Below are 20,618 nucleotides of genomic sequence, written 5' to 3' on the forward strand. Positions count from 1 at the left end.
AATCCCTAGAATCTATAAAAAAAATGATGGGTGTGGTGGTTTACCCTTGTAATCCCAGTGACCGGAGGCAGAGACAGGTGAATCTGGGGCTTGCTGGATAGTCAGATTAGCTTACTTGGCTAGGTCCAGACCAGTAAGAGACCCTGTCTCAAAATGCAAGGTGTATGGTTCCTGAGAAACAACACTAGCCTCGACAGCCAGGTGCACAAGTGCACACACCTGCACACACAGACAACACAAGAAATCAAAGTGGACAAAGTGACAAGAATCCACTCAACCACGAGCCATCATACCGGGAGCAGTGACCTCCCCTCGGATGTGATGAGAACGTTGATGTTGCACGGGAACTCCATCTGGTGATAACTGAAGTCATAATCTACCTTCTGCCAGGTGATCAGGTTGCTCAGGGCAGTCACATTATGAACACCTGGAAGAGCAAGACTGTCACTGCAGTGATGTGATTTTAATCACCTATGCAGCAAATCAGCTCGGCTGACAAGGCCCTTAAGATGTGGTTTTCTGCCACTTAAATAAAGGGGTCACGGCTGATGATTTAACAAGCGTGATGTCAGTGAGCCAATGTTAACTAGATACTAAGCACCACAGAGAGCATTAGGTCAACTTGAACTTTCTGGGGCCAAAACTCACCAAATCTAACACCAGACCCGGAGTGGGACCCTGGCAAGTTCATTACTTCCTAGGTTATAGCTGTGATGAGATGGTGTTGAGTTTTCCCAATGTATATATATTTGGGGACAGGGTTTAAGGAAGCCCAGGCTAGCCTGGGACTCCTAGTTCCACTGCTCAAATGACAGGACTGCAGGCAGGTGCCACCACCCAGGGTACACTGGCCTTACAAACTCCCAGGTCCCCCTTTTCATCTGCCTTTCAGTGTCTCAGCCTCACCCCAGCACAGTGTCACCTGCATCCTCATCATGGACATGATCCAGCATGCTTTCTTGTAATTTTTTAACATGTTCCATAACTGAGCTTCAGTTAAACCATATGATTTATTTTCCCCCCAGAAACCATAAAAACGGTTTATGGGATGTATAAAAGATTACATTAAATCCTTTCTATCCTTTTTTGAGCTGAAAGGCAACTAACAGGATGTCATAATAAAACAGTTGGTGTACACAGTTTGTAGTACATGCTTTAGTTAAGTGCATGTTTTAAAAGTATCTGCTAAATGTAAGTTTGCCTTAGAAGCCATTGCTAGATCTAGCTAAACAGAGCGAAGCCACAAGAGGACAGGCGTGTCTGCAAGCCTACCTGGGGTATCCAACTGCCCTTGTTCTAGAAGAGTTTCATCAATGACCAGGGACGTGTTGTTGGGCAGCTGGAGGAGACCACTGACCAATCGGTTGGCCGTATAGTCTTTGTGGGGAATGAGTTTCAGCTGGTTCATGTTTTCTATTGTCATCTGCAGACGGAAAGACTGAAACAGAAACTGTAATGAGCAAGGGTCCAAGCTTCTCTACGAAAAAATGCACAAAGACACATATTTGGGGTCAAAACACTTGTTTTCCACATGGTATGAAACCATTTCTAGGGAAACGAACTGTCTCTGCAGCTCTTAGAAACTGTGGCCACACGACTATCCACGCTTCTTATGGTTCTCAGTTTTCAGCTGGGCCTGGTGCACGCTGCAGAGATAAGACCAGCCACAAATACAAAGACACGAAATTTATTTCAAGTCTTGATGAAGAATTTTTACTGGTAGACAGCCAAGATCCAAACATCAGATACTCAGAAGCTGAACTTCATTAAGGGACAGGAGCTAGTAAAACACAAGAATTGCTGACCCTATTCACTGAGGCCAGAGAAAGGGCTCTGTGAATTGAAACACTATTCATTGCAGACCTCACACCACCAACACTCCGGGCAGAGCATGGACCCTCCATATCCCTGCCTCCAACCTCCACCACACTCAACACTCTCCCAGATCCCTCTAGGCATGCATGTTCCAGCCTTCAGAAAAGCACAGGGTGGGAAAGTCTGTGGAAGAAGAAGGAAGATAACAGCTGAAATTTAAGAGAATTTTAAATACTTTGGCTCAATTATTCTTAGAAAGAAGGGCACAAATTGTTTACAGATACAGATGAAATCCCAGAAGAGGCAGGGCTTGTCCAAAAAGGTAGCTGGCTGCAGAGATAGCTCAGTGGTTAAGAACACTTGTTCTTGTGGAGAATCCGGGTTCTATTCCCAGCACCCATACAGTGGCTCACAACTGTTTGTAACTCCAGTTCCATGGGACCCAACACCCTCTTTTGACCACCATGGGCACCAGGCATGTGCGTGCTGCACAGACATACATGCAAGGTAAACACTCATATACAAAGTTTTAACTCTTAAACAAAACAAAGAAGTGGCCATGTGCTGCGACTAAGGCCAACTGTGCCACAGAACCACAAGCAGGACGCACATAACCAGCAGTAAAAGCTGTATGCTCCGTTAGAGAGAAGAGCATTGACAAGGGCCTGGTGCCAGGATGCTCTGAGTGATGACAGAGGAGACAGGGTCAGTGAAAAGCTAAACAAAGAAAAGTGAGCAGAACAAAATGCAAACACCTACCACACTGGCACCTCTAAGACCCTTGCTTACCCTCTCCCATGTCAAAAAGTAGCCTGTGTCTCCAGTGTGCCAAGAACCTCTGGCCTCACAACTGAGAGCTGGACGGCCTTTGGCGCCACCTTGTGTCTGAGGGCTGGTACGACACCAGCTTCTTTGCAGGCTGGCATCCCTTATAAGCCATGATGTTCCTTACTGTCTGCTTGTCCTCCATGTAGGAAAACATGACCCCAGGCAGCCACCAGGTCTGCTCCAGAAACATCCATGGTGTCTCAGACCCTTCTGGGTAGAAGGGCATATAGGCACCGCCAGTGTCTCCTATCCCATCTCAAGGGTTTCATTGTTCTGCCATGAATCTTTAAAGCACAGACCAACAGTTACCTTCTTGGTCTTGTACCACAAAAACATAAAACTCAGAGAACCTATTTCAGGAGTTGTGGGCTTAGGGAGCTGCTAAAACCCTATTACAGAGTTTATGAATGAAAGTCACACATTTACCCCCATTCTTTCAAAATTGAAGACAGATTTTTACCATAGAGAATGTACATGCTCTAACAGGCTTTCAGATACTACCCCAGCTATCATCTAAGAAACACAGAAGATCAAAACAACAGGGGTAAATGTGGACATGGACTAGAAAATCTGGGGTCTATTAATTTAGAACTATAAGAGCTTGGCAAAATCCAAAACAATGTCAGTTTGATTACTATTTTGATAAATATAATGAATTATGCAACAGGTCTTTATTTTTAATTACTAATGTCAGAAGTTAGTGAGACACAGCAAGTTGAGTAAGTGGCCCCAATCCTCGGGACTCTGCCACTTCTGCAGGGCCTGGAGTATAAACTGGACAGGCTGTTCAAGGAAGAATCTGCTTTCACTTTTTAAGTCCCAAAGAGGTGGCCAGCATGTTTAGTTACACAACTCATCAGAGCAATTCCCCTATCCCCGAGATCCCGACACACAAATGGTATGTTCCAGATGCTTCCAAACAGCACCTAAAACTGGGGCATAAAGATGGGCTCCTTTATTACTTCAGCTGAGAGAATTAAGCTCATATAATTTAGAGCTTATTTAGATTTCAAGTTTAATATGCACACAAAGGACCAAACTGAAGGACCAAACTGGCAGCGGCAGGAAGCATGATCTGAAGGGAGTCACTGGCACTGCATTAATTTTTAGATTTACAAATTTGTGCTGGGCCAATCAGTGTGAACACTGAAAGTACATTTTAAATTGTGTCAAATTGGCAGGTGTCGTCCCTTGTAAATGAGATCCACCAGGAACACAAAGTACTTGAGATGATAGAAAATAATTAGATTTGTTGTTCATAGTACTTCACAATATTATCTTACTGCTGGAACTAGGTGCTGAATGATCCGATATAGGTGTTCTGTGAAGGTACTATTTTGTGGGCAGCCACTCAGGTTAACTGTAAATTTTCCTAGTGGAAGAACATCTCTTCTTGTATATCTAGGAAAGAGGAAAAGAAAAAGAAAAAACAAAAACAAAACACAGGTAAGATATTGAAATATCATCATGAGACATTTTGCAGAAGCAGGAAGTAATGGCCCAGTGGTTAAGAGCACTGGCTGCTCTTCCAGGAGACCAGGGTTCAAGTCCCAGCACCCACGTGACAGCTCACAACTGTCTGTAACTCGTTTCAGGGAGAATAAGATGCCCTCTTCTGGATTCCACCATCACTGCAGGCAACAGTCACACATAAAATAAAACTAAATTTAATTTTTTTTTTTTTTTTGCAGAACACTGGCTATTTTATCAGAACAGCAGCAGTTATAAATAAAAGCCAACACTTAAACTACTGCTCACATGCCTTTCCAGCCCTCTCCAAACATTTTGAGGTAGGCTGGATTAAGAACTCTGAAGAACAAGTAGAGTATCCCTTATCCAAAGTGCTGAGCCTTGCTTGGAGTGCTTCAGAATGTCTGCAAACTTCACTGGCTGAGCATGCATAATGTAAGCTTGTAGCTACTGTTTCACAGTTTGACTTCAGCAGTATGCCTGTGGCTTGGTTTACTCTGACTTCCCAGTATTTCAGGTTTTTCCATTAGGGATAGAACAGTCTAACAATGGCAGAGCTCCGATGTGAACCCTGCTTTCAAGCATTCCATATTGTCGTAGATGCCTCCAGAAGGGAAGATTTACAATGGAAAAAGATGCTTACTACAACAGCATTTACTACATGCATATGCGTGCAAACACAAGCGCGCGCACACACACACACACACACACACACACACACACACACACACTGCAAAGATCTAACATTTTGGGAAATGGTTACAGTATGGCACAAATTTATAACGAAATAGAATACAGTCATTAGAAAGCTTGTGAAGAAGGCAGGGTGTGGTGCCACGTCCTCAATCCCAGCACTCAGGAAACAGAAGCAAAAGGATCTCTATGAGTTCCAGGCCAGGTTCATAGCGATTGATACCCTACCTCAAAAAAGTATTATGGTAGGAAAATGGAGCTAACTAAATATTGAATGTGAACAGTAAGATAAGGATCTGTGCTTCAACCACACCTGACATCTACATTAGTAAACACAACACATGGCCCTAAACCAAAGAACAGGCACAAGCAGGACATGGGAAGAGGCTGTCTGTCAAGTGAGAGCAGGCAGTGGTCCTTCTGTTATTAGGATACATTATTTTGTAAGCAAAACAAAAAACCTGTCCGGTGGTGGTGGTGGTGGTGGTGTACACCTCTAATACACTCAGGAGGCAGACAAGCAGATCTCTGAGTTCGAGGATAGTCTGGTCTACAGAGCAAGTTCCAGGACAGCAAGGGCTACACAGAGAAACCCTGTCTCAAAAAGCCAAGAACTAAAAGGGAAAAGAAAGGGGGAGATTAAAGTCAATATACAAATTAAATACACACAAAGACAGGCATCACCGTTTTACAAGCAGAGCCAGGAGAAGTATAATACAAACGGGTATTCGGACGCCACTCTGTGGAGAAGCACATGCCCAGTGTGCACAAGAAAAGATGGGTAGCTGATTTCACTCACAGTCAGCCCTGCTTACTAAGAGGACACAATCAGACTGTTTTGTGTGAAACTAAGAAAGGTCAGAAAGGAAACTGATGAACAGGCGAAACCCCAGCTGTTCCTGTCCACACCTCAGCTGTAGTAGAATATAATTTTAAGGTGTGTTATTTCTGTCTGTGATGCATTTGTTGAACTCTGTGAAGCTGTGTTACTGTGCCTGTCTAAACCACCTGATGGCCTGATAAAGAACTGAATGGCCAATAGAGAGGCAGGAGAAAGGGTAGGCAAGGCTGGCAGGCAGAGAGAATATATTGAGGGAGAAATCTGGGAGAAAAAACAAACAAACAAAAAACCAAGGAGGAATGAAAAGATCAGAAGGAGCCAGAGAAGGGGAGGACATGAGGGCAGTCACCCAGCTCCACACCAGCAAGCCATGGGTAAGAGTAAGATTCATAGAAGTAAGAGGACAGGAAAAGCCCAGAGGCAAAAAGTGGGCAGGGTAATTTAAGATAAGGAAAGCTGGCTAGAAACTAAGCCAAGCTAAGAACAGGCATTCATAATTAAGAGTAAGCCCGTATGTGATTTATTTGGGAGCTGGGTAGCACCCCCACCCCCAAAAAGCAGAAACAACAATATTCAGTCCCCACAAAGAGCACAGCACTTACACTGTTGAGATGAGATGCAGTATTAGGTACTCAGCGGCCAAACTATCTCCCAAGAGTGCGTGAGTGAGGAATCCAAGCAGCTCTGCTCTGACCGGAGACAACTCAGACATGAAACTGGATACAACTGCAGAAGGAAGGCAGACAGGCAGGCAGATGAGAGTGTGCACACCAGCTCTGCACCAGCTTCTCAGTGCAAGAACAGGAAGGAACACTACAGTTCTGGAGACAATGAGCAAGAACTTAGAATAACTGCCAACAGAGTGGACAAGATGGCTCCCGGAATAAAGGCACTTGCCACTAAGTCTGATGACCCGATGAGCTAAGTTTGATCCCAAGGACACACAGCACAAGGAGAGAACTGACTCTTTCAAGATCTGCTCTTCCCTCCACATGCATGCCTTGGCATATGCATGGTCTACCCCCATAAATAAACTTTGTAATCTAAAAAATTAAAAAGTGATGCCAATATTGGAACAAAGACATAAGCCCTTTGTTCTTGTTTAGGTCTCATTTCAATGACAGGAATCAGCGGAAGAGGAAATGGAGCAAAGCCACAGATATTACTAGAAGACTCACTCTGCTGAGCAGGGGCTATGGCCCACATGGAGGTGAACTGCCGGTCATGGGCTCCAACACTTACACTTACAGGCTCTGCTTTCTTCTTTGTTAAGGCAAGTGGGTAACAAAGGATTGATGTGCTGCAACTTCTGGGCTAAAATCACATGAATTCTTGGCACTAACGAAGCTGGAGGACTATGCACCCTCTGCTCTTCTGCCATGTCTGTGCACTCCATGGGGTCCAGGAGTGCAGAGGCATCCCTGGGGAGAGAGGGATATGCTGGTTTTAGAGATGCCAAATAGCAAAGGTGTAAAAACAGCATGTACTCTGAAGACAGACTCAGAGTCCTACTCAAGGATTCTCCATCTTCCAATGGCAGAACGTGGTCCCTCAATCTAAAGTGCTGGGTCATGGTACTGCACAGTGGTTATTCTACTGCCCAGGACCAATGTGTTTAACTCAGTGAGCTAACAGTGCCATGCACAGGACAGAGGATGCCATTTCACATCAGGTGCTCCTAGAATCCTCAGCACATCACCACATTGGGATCTTTTTCACAACTGTTTATTACTGAATGTGGAATCATTCACCTCTATCTTGCTAATGGTCACTGCTAAATTGTATTCTCGCATGATGCCCCACTTCTATTGAAAGTATGGGCAAAAGATGAAACCAGTGTGAACATGATTGATTAGTGTTTGCTAATCAATTTGAATATGATAGACTCACTCTGAAGTAACTGAGCAAATGACTAAAACATGTCAAGTCTTCATCTATACTACGCACAATGGCCAACACTATACATACAAACCCATCAGCTCTCATGGGTTCACAAATCCACTCCCAAGTCAGCTCCAGTCTGTGCTCCTTCCCTCTGAATCAAGAAGCCTCAATAATCAAATAATTTAGAAGGAAAGTTGTTGGTTGTGGTGGCACATGCCTTTAATTAAAGAATACTTTAATTCTCAGTACTCAGGAGTCAAAGACAGGCAGATCAATGTGAGCTGAGTTCAAGGCCAGCCTGGTCTACAGAGTTCCTAGATAGCCAAGCTACATAGAGAGACCTAGTCTAGGGGGGCGTGTGTGGGGGGGTATTATTTGCCAACATTTTTGTATTGTTTTCTTTTTCCTTTCCTTTTTTTTTTTTTTTTTTTGGGAGACTAGGTTTCACTATATAGTCCTGGCTATACTGGAACTTACTATGTAGAACCAGGCTATCCTTGAACTCACAGAGGTCCACCTGCCTGTGCCTTCTGAGAGCTGAGATTAAAAGCTTGTACCACCATGCCTGGCCTTTTTCTATATAGATTTATTTATTTATTATGTACACAGAAGAGGGCACCAGATCTCATTACAGATGGATGTGAGCCACCATGTGGTTGCTGGGAATTGAATTCAGGACCTCTGGAAGAGCAGTCGGTGCTCTTAACCTCTGAGCCATCTCTCCAGCCCTTTTTCCAATATTTTTAAGTGTATGTAGAAAGCCAATGACCACATAGCATCCAACAAGTCCTACAGGTGTGATGAGGCCAGTCCTTCCTTCCCTTTGGCAAAAGGAAAGATCGAACAAGGTCTAGATGTCCACACTTTGCTATATAAATACAAAAAAAAAAAACAAAAAACAAAAAAAAACACCAAAACCAAATGTAGCATCCCTTATTGAAGAAAAAAAGGGTGGGGATGAAATGTATGTAGCTACACGCTTTCCCAAAGGATAAATACAGGAGGGACAGTCAGAGACTAGGAATCTGGTTCCCAGTGGGGTGGACCAAAAGAGAAGGGATGGGGACACACAAAGGTACTCCTGGGTACTTTTGGGATAACATGCCTTCTAGTTCTGTAGTGATAGAGAAAGCTGGGAAATGAATGGAGCCACAAATGAATCTACCTGAAACAAATGCTAGAATCAAAATGGCCACTGTGGAGTGTTGTATTTTAAAAATGGCAGGAAGGAATCACCCCATAAACAGGGCCCATGCAGGAGGAGGGGGGAAAAGGGGGCAGAGACCAGTCCATGGGGATGAGGAAGAGGAAGAGGAAGGAGATGGAGGTGTACAAGGCCCACCTTTTATAAGGAAGCTAGCAAATGCACACAGGGGGTGCTCTTAGTGGCTGCAGCTGAGGTTTATCCTGTCAGGACCCTAAGGGCAGGCCAGCACAGATGCCTGAATGCTAACAGAGAGGAGCACTCTAAACACAAAGCCCCACTCCAAAACAAAGACGTAGCAGCTGCTGGGGCTGGTCTAAGCCTGTAATCCCAGCATTGTGCAGCAGCAGCAGCAGCAGCAGGACTTAGCACAAGTCTGGTCCACATAGTGACACGCTGTCTTAAAAGACAAGACATGAAAACAAAAACACTGGAAACAGACACTGAATGCTTAATCCGGAGACTCTTCCTAGAGTGGCCCTGCTCACCAATTCTGCAAATCCCTTCTGTGAGCACTGTAGAACTGAGTAAGACACACTGAGGACGATGGGGAGACAGCTACAGAAAGATGACGACAGCGCAGTGACAGCGCTTGTGCTGAGTGAGTGTGAGCTCAGGCCTTTCTTTCCACATTATGTAGCTCAGGCTAGTCTAGAATTCAATTCTTTCTATCTCAGCCTTCCAAGAGCTGGGATTGTGCATGTGTATCACATGCACAGCAAATTCATGGCTTTTCATGGAAAATACAGAAATACATTTTAAAATTTTAATACGTGTGTAGGGGAGGATCCCTATCTGTTACCCTCTACAAAACTCCAAATGAATCATGTAGGGTATGCACTTGAACTTAAAGGCTCAGGACGACTTTCTAAACAGGATCCCAGAGGACAGGCATTAAAACTAACAACTGACAAATGGGATCATGTGGAAGTTCTATGAGATGGCACACTCTTGAAGAAGCAGAAGTAGAGGTCCCTAGAGAATTGGAGAAGTGCCTTATGGGGATTAAGGAACTGGGTTTTTCTTCTCCCTATCTTTCATATTCTAGCCACTAGATGAGTATTTTCTTCTCAGCCATACTTCCCACCATGATACACTACCTCCATACAGAGCAAAAGGGCCCAGTGCATGTGATGGAAACTCCACAATCATGAGCCACACACTGACTCTCTTTGTAAGTGGATGATCTCGGGTATAAGGAAAGAAAGCTAACTAACAGTCTCCTAGCTCCATCTATCACTAGGATCCAAAAATGAACCAACCCAGTATCAATTAGTACTTTTTCTTGACTTAAATAAAATTTCTCACCCAAGAAAATGCTTTTCTGAAAAAACTAGACGATAATAAGCTGGTACATACAAAGTCCAAGTTGCTTAAAGTGACAGAAAATATACTGAAAATGGTGAGGTTATCTTAAGGACCTACAGTTATGGAATATCATTTTAACTAGGCAGAGATGTGCTGCATTTGTTTATGCTGCAGTTGTTTAACTATGTAAAGATGTGTTATAAAAAGCTGAACACCAATAACTAGGCAGAAGAAGGATAGGTGGGGCTGGCAGGCAGAGAGAATAAGTAGAAGGATTCTGGGCTTGAGGGAAAAGGAATCGAGGAGAACAAGAAAGAGAGGGAGACACCTAGGATCAGCCAACCAGGGAGAGGGGAGACACCTAGGATCAGCTAACCAGGGAAAGAGGGAAGACACCTAGGATCAGCCAACCAGGGAGAGGGGAGACACCTAGGATCAGCTAACCAGGGAAAGAGGGAAGACACCTAGGATCAGCCAACCAGGGAGAGGGGAGACACCTGGGATCAGCCAACCAGGGAGAGGGGAGACACCTGGGATCAGCCAACCAGGGAGAGGGGAGACACCCAGGATCAGCCAACCAGGGAGAGGGGGAAGACACCTAGGATCAGCCAACCAGGGAGAGAGGGGAGACACCCAGGATCAGCTAACCAGGCAACTGCCAGTCAGACATAGAGTAGACCATACAAAATGAGAGAAAGTAAAAAGCCCAGATGCAAAACATAGATGAAGAGAAACAGGTTAAATTAAGTTCAAGAGCTAGTGGAACAAGCGTGAGCTGAAGGCTGAGCACTCTTAACTAATAACACATTTCTGTGTCATGATTTGGGAGTTGGTTGGTGGCCAAGAGAAAGTATGCTGCAGGCTGGAGAGATGGCTCAGAGGTTAAGAGCACTGGCTGCTCTTGCAGAGGTCCTGAGTTCAATTCCCAGCAACCACATGGCGGCTCATAACCATCTGTAATGAGATCTGGTGCCCTCTTCTGGTGTGTAGGCATACGTGCAGGTAGAACACTGCATACATAGAAGGGGGGGGGGGGGAGAGGGAGGGAGGAAGGAAAAACAATTACCTGAGTAACTACCATAGGAGGATACAGTAAAAAATGGCTACTGTAGCAGAGATAAAGTTAATGAAGAGCCTCTGAGAGACACAAGTCAACAGATGCCAGACATTCACATAATTAAAAGTATCTTTCAAATTATTAATGACGCTGGTTGTGGTGGCGCTGGTAGGATTTGCTGAAGGAGGCGGATGCAGGAGGATCATGAGTTGGAGGCCAGCCTGGGCTACACATTTTGCCAGGCGGTGGTGGCACACGCCTTTAATCCCAACACTGTGAGTTTGAGGCCAGCTTGGTCTACAGAGCAAGATCCAGGACAGGCACCAAAACTACATGGAGAAACCCTGTCTTGAAACCCCCTGTTCTCTCCACCCCCCAAAATTACTAATGACAGTGTGAGGTGATAGTTTGTGCTCTGACAAATAAATAAATAAAGCTTGCCTGGAGATCAGAGTGTGGAGCTAGCCACCAGAGGCCAGGCAGTGGTGGCACACACCTCTAATCCCAATACTTGGAAGGAGGAAACAGGAAGTGAAATGGCTGGGCAGAGAGGAAGTGATAAGGAGGGTAGAGACAGGAGCTTGCCCCTTTCCAGCTGAGGATTTGGTAGAGGTAAGAAGTCTCTCTAGTGGCTGGTTCCTTTATAGATCTTTCAACATTTACCCTGATATCTGCCTCTGGGCTTTTACTAAGACCAATTAGGACTTGCGCTACCAAAGTGAAAGGCACTAACACGACAGGAGACACCATCTTAACTGAGCATGGACAGTGACGACACTCTCAAGCATCGGTGGCACAGCACTGAGAAGACTGATGTAGACTGGCGAATTCCCATATCGAAAGGTTGCAAGCATGGAGTGACGGTGGTACATAAGGACCAGTAATGACAAGCACATGGGCTATGGGTGGCGCCAACTGGTAAAGCTGAAGACAGGAAAGCAAGTTCTTTGTAACCATCTACCACTGTTCTGAAATTATATCCAATGGAAAAGTAACAAAGAAAAACCTGGCAAACAGACTCACCTTTCTTCATTATTCAGTATGCTCAGGACAGGATCCACAGACAGCACACCATATAACTCAAGGACATCGTTGACTTTGAAGCAATCCCAATCTTCATATACCTGAGGACAACACAAAATCAGGTTAACACTGAATGACATAACCAAGTGCAGCCAGGTACTTGCCAGCCAGCCAGAGAAATCAGCAAGCATGTGAACAACCATGTTCCCACAGAGGCTGGCCATCAGTCAAAAGCTAAACCAGAACCAGGTTATGTCCACAGAACCTACCTGGCTGCTCTAATACTTGCTATGTGATGCACACTGACCTTAGACTCAAAGCAATCCTCAAGCCTCAATCTCCCAAGTGTGGGAGCTGATGGTATATGTATGACACTTCAATCAGTTTAATTTAGTTTTTTGCATCGGGGTCATGTTACTGTAGCTCAGGCTAGCCTTGAATTCTTGATCCTCCTAGCTCAGCTTCTAGAATGGTGGGATTGCGGGCTTGTGATGCAACACCCTTTATTTTAAATACAAGTGAGAAGTGGGTTTTGAAAGGCAAAACAGGAGAAAAAATATTATAAAGTCAGAAATGACATAGGAAGGAAATAGATGTAAATTTTAAAGTTGTTCCACTTTTGAATATGACAGTTTCCCCTTTGGTTTTGTGAAAAGGTGCACTGGCTAGTTTTATGTGAACTTGACACAAACTAGAGTCATCAGTGAGGAAGGAGCCTCAGTTGAGAAAATGCCTCCATAGGAACTGGGCTGTAGGCAAGCCTGTAGGGTATTTTCTTTCTTTCTTTCTTTCTTTCTTTCTTTCTTTCTTTTCTTCCTTCCTTCCTTCCTTCCTTCCTTCCTCCCCCCCCCTTTCTTTCTTTTTTTTAAAGATTTATTTATTTGTTATGTATACAGTGTTCTGTCTGCACATATCCCCACAGGCAGGAAGAGGGCGCCAGATCTCATTACAGATGGTTGTGAGCCACCATGTGGTTGCTGGGAATTGAACTCAGGACCTTTGGAAGAGCAAACAATACTCTTAACCTCTGAGCCATCTCTCCAGCCTGGGTATTTTCTTAATTCGTGTTTGACGTGGGAGGGTCCAGTCTATTGTGGGTGGGGACAACTCTGGGTTGGTGGTCCTGGGTGCTAGAAGAAAGCAGCAAGCCCTGAGCAACAAGCTGGTAAACAGCACTTCTCGCATCAGATCCTTCTCCAGGTTTCTTGTAGAGCCCACAGAGGTTTCCTAGTGAGAACTTAGTCAAGGTCCGAGAATTCGAGCTTGCTTCACCCAGCAGGACGGCATAGGGAGATGATTTGACCACTGGCATTGTTACCAGGTGTTTGGAAGGGTCTACACTGGCTGTATGGTGTGCTTTGATCTAGCCAGGGGAAGGTCTTTTTGCCCTGCCCCTTGACATTGTTATAAAAAGTCCCTTTTGAAGAGGCTGAAGGGAGAGGTGGGTTTTGATCCAGGTCTTCCCGAAGCTATCCTGTGTTTCTGTCTTTCTCCTCTTCGCTATCTTTCTATCTAAACGTTTCTCTTTTCCTCCTCATAGGAACCCTTTTAAAAGGTGGGAGCTGGCCTCCCACAGTTTCTGCCCTACTTAAGTTCCTGTCCCAACTTCCTTTGATGATGAACTAATATGCAAGTATAAACTAAATAAACCCTTTCCTCCCCAACTTGCTTTTGGTCATGGTGTTTTATCATGGCAATAGTGACCCTAATTAAGACACGGAGTCTCACTATGTAGCTCAGACTGGGTTTGAATTCTCCACCCTTCCTCTATAATAGGCATATGCCACCACATCATTGGCTCCACATTAGCCAATTATCTAAGAATGTTGTGGTGGCCTAACTAAGGAGTCCCCAAAGATAGTTACAGCCCAACCACTGGAATGCTAAGTATGTTACTTCACATGCAAAAGGAACTTGGTGTGGTGTTCAAGGACCCGAGGTGGTGATATCCTGGATCATCTAAGCGGGCTCAGTGTCAAAGAGAGAACCTTTTCTGATGGATATGTGACATAAAAAAATATGGTCAGAAAGATGTAGTGTTGCTGTCTTAAAGATGGAATGCAGCCTCTCAAAGCTGGATGAAGCAAAAGATGAACCAGATCCTGTCCTCTCTCTGCTCCTGTAGACCTCCAGAAGAGAACATGGCTTCTGGGTACCTGGTTTTATCCAGTTCTCATGTCAGACTAATGGCCTAAACCTGTAAAATAACTTTTATTGTTGTAAATGTCTAAATCTGGAATAATTTGTTATAGTGGCGAAAGAAAATTCAGGCAAATGCTGAAGGCTTTTCTAATGCTTCATTTCTGAGGTAGTAACATCTGTGGATAGAGCTAGGAAAGACTGTACCTTAACGAGGCAGGCAGGGCCCTTCTCTCCTGGCAAGGGGAAGTTCAGATCAAATGGGGAAGAGAGGTTCAAGGAGTTCAGCTGCTGCCCAGTAGAAGCTTCAGTTTCTAAGCGTTTCGGCTCTCCGCACCAGTGAAGGCCACTAAGGCCCCCTAGACTCAAACAACATTGCATAAGGTCACTTCTAGGCCCCCCCAAAGAGAACACTCCAAAAGTGCTTTTCAAGTTTGACATAAATCATGTTTGTGAGTTGAAAAAGGTTCATGTCCAGTTTTAATAACATTGTTTGACTTATCCCAGAACAAAGATAGATACACACCTAAAATATTTAATCCTTTCTTACTATGAAATGGCAACAAACTACTCCATCAAATATAATGGAAGTATTTCATTTCTTTTCTTTTTCTGAGACAGGGTCTCACTTTGTAGTACAGGCTAGCACTGAACTCTAGGTCATCCCCATGTCTCAGTCTCCTTAGTCTTAGGATTTTAGATGAAAGCACATGTAAGTACTTATGTAAGTACTTTTAAAAGTTAATTTCACCCCATCCAGCTATGATACTTAGGAACCCCATCAATGACGAGGACAATGTGATGACTATAAGGGCGCAGTAGTGGCACACACACGTTGGTGGTAACCAACAGCTCTCTAACTGGACTTGAGACCCAATCAACAAGAATGAGACCATGCCTGGTACTGGAAACATAGGTAACTACTCAGTGCTAATAAAATTATGGTTACTAAAGGAGAATCTACAACCTAATTTACTAAACCAGCATTAATTCCTAATGACAATCAATAGAGAGTTATCTTTACACACACAACTAAGGGTAGTCTCTCTTTTGTAACAGATGAAGGCCACTACAGAAAACCACAACCAACCAAATGCAATGAATGCATCTACAAAAACAACTTCTGCACCTAAGGCTCAGGAACTTGTAGATGAGGCGGCAGAGAGGTTGTAAGAGCCAGAGAATCAGTGACTTTTGCAGTGAGACTGTGTCTCCTAGGAACATCAGAAACTACACCTGTGAAGTCTCTCCAACATGACTACCTAAATGTGAGCTGAACAAGGACACCAACAAACATGACAGATTGCATGGGAAAAAGCCCGTAAGACTTCAATCCTATACAAAGAAGTACATGCAACTGAGTAAAGCTGGGAACAGGAAAGGTGGCCCTTCCCCGGCAAGGGTACACAAATTGGTTGTCTAGTGCCAAACAGTTATGCCTGAAAACATATAAAAATTAACATTATATGCACTCACTAGGTTATATTTAGGAATGTATGTATGTATGTATGTATGTATAAATGTGGTGATATTAAAATATTGTGCACCCTAATAAACTTATCTGGGGTCAGAGAACAGAACAGCCACAATATTAAACATAAAGGTTAGGCAGTGCTAGCACATGCCTTTAATCCTAGCATTTTAGAGGCAGAAATCCATCCAGATCTCTGTGAGTTCAAGGCCACACTGGAAACAGCCAGGCATAGTGACTCACGCCTTTAATCTCAGGAAGTGATGGCAGAAAGCAGAAAGGTATATGAGGCATGAGGACCAGGAACTAGAGCTGGTTACACTTTAAGGCTTTTGAGCAGCAGTTCAGCTGAGATCCATTTGGATGAGAACTCAGAGGCTTCCAGTCTGAGGAAACAGGGTCAGCTGAAGAACTGGTGAGGTGAGGAAGCTGTGGCTTGTTCTGCTTCTCTGATCTTCCAGCATTCACCCCAATACCTGGCTCTGGGTTTGATTTAATTAATAAAGATATTTAAAGATTTGTCCTACATATAAATACATACATGCACAAAATAAGAGTTGATTAAAAGAAGCCATAAATTTGAAGGAGAGCAGAGAGGGGTATATAAGAGGATTTGGAGGGAGGAAAAGGAAGGGAGAAATGTATTTAAATACAATCTTTTAAAAAAATATTTATTATGTATATAGTGTTCTGCCTGCATGTATGTCTGCACGACAGAAGAGGGAACCAGATATCATTACAGATGGTTGTGAGCCACCATGTAGTTGCTGGGAATTGAACTCAGAACCTCTGGAAGAGTGGCCAGTGCTCTTAACCTCTGAGCCATCTCTCCAGCCACCTAAAATACAATCTTAGCCAGACATGGTGGCATAAGCCTTTAATCCTGGCACTGTGGAGGCAAAGGCGTGAGGATCTGAGTCTGAGGCCAGCCTCCTCTACATAATGAGCTCTAAGACAGCCAGAGCTGCATAGTAAGACCCTGTCTCAAAACCCTTAAAAACACATGGAGAAAAAAAAAATTAATATATATATATTAATATATATATTAATAAAAAAAAAGTTAATTTCAGGGTCTGGAAACAGTTCAAGGGTTAAAGCACTGGCTGCTCTTGCGGAGGACCCAAGCTCAGTCCCCAGCACCCACAAGGCGACTCACAATCACCCCTACTCCAGTTCCAGGGATCTCATATCCTCTTCTAACCTGTGTGAGCATTCATGTGGTGCACAGACATACAGGCAGGCAAGAATTCACAAAGAGAAAATACATTTGAAGAAATTCTAGATTAATTTCAATATCGTTACTTGGGTACTGCTGACAGCCAGGAGTAGGTACACAGAATGAATAACTGGTTCTGAGGACTCCAAACTCAGGAGGTCAGGTTCTCATCAACCCCAACTCCGTCTGAATATTTGGTAAATGGATTTCTTTTCTTTTCTTTTTTCTTTCTTTTTTTTTTTTTTAAAGATTTATTTATTTATTTATTGTGTATACAGAAGAGGGCATCAGATCTCATACAGATGGTTGTGAGCTACCATGTGGTTGCTGGGAATTGAACTCAGGACCTCTGCAAGAGCAGCCAGTGCTCTTAAACTCTGAGCCATCTCTCCAGCCCATGGATTTCTTTTTATGTGACTTTATCATACTTAAAAATAGGAAAAGACTATGTCTCCCAAGGTTTTCAATTAATAAATATAAAAATAAAAACCAGTACCTTTAATCATTCCCAGCACTCGAAAGCAGAGGCAGATGGATCTCTGAGTTCAAGGCTGGTCTACAGAGTTCCAGGACAGCCAGGGCTACACAGAGAAACTGTCTCAAAAACTAAAATGAATGAATGAATGGTGTGGTGGGTGGTACATACCTTTAATCCAGCACTTGGGAGGCAGAGGTGGATCTCTGTGAGTTTGAGGATAGCCTGGTCTACAAAGTAAGTTCCAGGACAGCTAGGGCTACACAAAGAAACCCTGTTGTTACACATAGAAACCCTGTCTCGAAAAACCAAAAACCAACCAACCAAACAAACAAACAAAAAAACCCCACGGGTGTTACTATTAAAGTTATGGGATTTCTCTGTATCACTTCTCACAATGCTGCCTTACTGTACTGATCTCAAGAGAGGAAGTTTAAAAATTCTACATAGCCTGAAAGAAAAACCTAGAAATCAACAAGCAGCATGCTGCATAAATGTACAAAACCTTGCAAGTTCTCAACATTCAGACAAATGGGAAGAAACAGGAGCAGCACCTGTGTGAGCGAACAGAAAGAAAACTACCACATTCCCTGGATTCAGGGGTCACCTGCATGAGTGAACAGAAAGAAAACTACTGGATTCAGGGGTCACTTATAAAAAACCAGTCTGGTCTACAGAGTGAGTTCAGAACAGCCAGGGATACACAGAGAAACCTTTGTCTCAAAAAACAAGAAAATGAAATCAGTATTCTAACTCTATAAAACACAATTCTTAAAGACAGAGATTCTTACTTTTGAGGGGAAGCGACCAACGCAAAAAGGGGAAATAAAGGCAAACTTGTCTACTTGCCATATGACGAAAGTCACTGTTCATTAAATCCAAGAATGAACTAAATAATACACAGAGATTCAGAATTCATAAGCTCTTGTACAGCATCAACTGCTATCTCCAGGGTGCATTAGAATTAGCTGTACTTGAACCTGGGGTGGTGGTGCACACCTTTAATCCCAGCATTCTGGAGGCAAAGGCAGGCAGATCTGAGTCTGAGGTTAGTCTGGATTACAGAGTGAGTTCCAAGACAGCCAGAGCTACACAGAGAAACCCTGTCTGGAAAAACAAAACAACAGCACTCCTCTACCCCAAAATAAAAGAATTAGCTGTACTTAAGAAAAAATGAATTACAAATTCATCTTGCAATTTGCATTTTTTCCTTTGATATTTCTGGCCTTAAAAATTTCAACAGAAGCCCGGTGGTGGTGATGGCGGTGTATGCAGGAAGCAGATGGATTTCTGTGAGTTTGAGAGTTCAAGGGGCAGCCTGATCAACAGAGCTATTTCCAGGACAGCCAGAACTGTTACACAGAAAAACTCTGTCTTGAAAAACAAAACAAAACATACAATAACAACAACAACAAAAATCAACAGAAATATCATGGTTCTAAAAAGAAAGCAAGAAAGGATGTTTTCAGCTAAGTTACTTTCTGGGTGACTAAAAAGTACGACTGCATTCTATTTTTCAAGAATTGGGACAATTATGAAGACAGAAAAAGATCTTTTTCCAGTCAACCACTTGAAACTAAAAGCATCCATTAGAGCAGCTTTCCAAAGAGTACTCACTAGAAAAATGCTCAAAAGTGTCTACAATACACCCACCCCAGTTGCTAGGAATGGAGTCAGGGCCTCATACCTTCAAGGCCAAAGTTCTCCTACCCAGCTTCACTATGATCAACACCATCCAGTTAGGATGAATGTGAACTGAGGTTATCACACCACACCAGTTCCCAGTCTAGAACTACGTTAGGGAGCAACCCTGAAAACAAACCCAGATATCAGGAGGAAGCTGAGGGTATACATTACCTGCCTGCCGGGCACCTGCATGCTGGTCTTTCTGTTTATTGGGCTGCAGGTCCATATCTTCATCATCTTCATAACTCCTCTTGTGACGACTGGGAGTATAGGAAGTCGAGGGACTGACTCGAGCTTGGTTTGCATTGACATAGGCGTTAAATAAAAAGTTAAGAAGGCAACCATCTTGAACCAGACTATAATCCTAAATCATGCTGACCACATGGTTATAAAACATCACCAGTTTGACAATTCAGTTAAAAGGAAGCACTTTTTAAAGACTTATTTATTTTTATTTTATGTTTATGAGTTTTGCTTATAAGTATGTTTGTATACCACATGCATGCATTAGCCTTAGAAGCCAGAAGAGGGTGTCAAGATTCCCTGGACCTGGAATTACAAACCATTCTGAATAGCTATGTGGATACTGGGAACCAATGCCAGGTCCTCTGCAAGAGCAGCCAGTGTTCTGACTGGCTGAGTCATCTCTCTGCTCCTAAAAGACTTTTGAAAGGAGGCTAGACTGCCAGTTTTTGTCAAGAAAGCAAGCGGTTGTCATCCATCTCCTCTCAGTGAAAACAACAAGACCCAGACAGCACAGATGAAGTATCTGTCCGCAGGCACTGGACAACAGTGAAGGGAAGATCCCTGAATAAGGAGACACAGCCCAAAGAAAAAATTCACATCCTTCTGGCTGCAGGAGGACCTTCCAAACTGTAGCTAAGATGAGTAGAGTTCTAGCTCTTGCTGGATGGAGAAAACAAAGCCAGAGCTCAGAGTTACAGAAGCAGCAGAAATCTGCAAAAGGGTATCCAGGGAAAGCAGCTGTAGACAGGAGACCCAGGAAACTTTCTCTCTAGCCAAGCACCAAGCTGCAGATTCTAATTCAAGTTTCTCATTCCTGAAGGCCTAGCAGAGAACTTAAATGGGGACCGCACGCAAGCATCACCATGGACCTGACAGAATACCCCATGTTGTTGTTGAGGGCTATGTCTCATGGAACAGGAGTAACTCTATAACCCATCTTGATAAATTCCTAAACTACTCCTTGATGAGAAAAAGGTGATCCAACATACCAACCGCCAAAACCAAATTCAACCCCATTGAAGACAGGAAACTCAACTCTACTACAATACTGCTTTTCAGCAGATAATAAAACAGTAGTTAAGTAAAGAAACAGAAAATCTGACCTAGTATCAGATTTTTAAATCAGTGCAAGTAAACCCAGAGATAAGGGACTCTGGAATTAGTGGGTAGGGATTTAACAGAAAGGTAACTTGAAATATTAAAGGATAGAGCTGGAGATGTACCTCAGTTGGAAGAACAGTTGCCTAGCTGCATAAAGCCCT

At 43.5% G+C, this 20,618-nt stretch overlaps 1 protein-coding gene across 1 annotated transcript in view; it reads right to left on the reverse strand.

Annotated features, from left to right (window-relative positions):
- The window catches only part of LOC118577357 (minichromosome maintenance complex binding protein), a 38,024-nt gene that overhangs the window by 6,810 nt on the left and 10,596 nt on the right, over positions 1 to 20,618 (reverse strand). The window contains exons 6-13 of the mRNA XM_036177526.1: positions 19,282 to 19,426; positions 14,470 to 14,621; positions 12,124 to 12,224; positions 6,890 to 7,068; positions 6,250 to 6,373; positions 3,927 to 4,044; positions 1,273 to 1,438; positions 294 to 427 (exon numbers count right to left, since the gene is read on the reverse strand). Coding sequence (XP_036033419.1) covers positions 294 to 427; positions 1,273 to 1,438; positions 3,927 to 4,044; positions 6,250 to 6,373; positions 6,890 to 7,068; positions 12,124 to 12,224; positions 14,470 to 14,621; positions 19,282 to 19,426 — 1,119 coding nt within the window. The remainder of the gene's footprint in view (positions 1 to 293; positions 428 to 1,272; positions 1,439 to 3,926; positions 4,045 to 6,249; positions 6,374 to 6,889; positions 7,069 to 12,123; positions 12,225 to 14,469; positions 14,622 to 19,281; positions 19,427 to 20,618) is intronic.

This window comes from Onychomys torridus, chromosome 1, assembly GCF_903995425.1.
Source record: "Onychomys torridus chromosome 1, mOncTor1.1, whole genome shotgun sequence".
Taxonomy (NCBI): domain Eukaryota; kingdom Metazoa; phylum Chordata; class Mammalia; order Rodentia; family Cricetidae; genus Onychomys; species Onychomys torridus.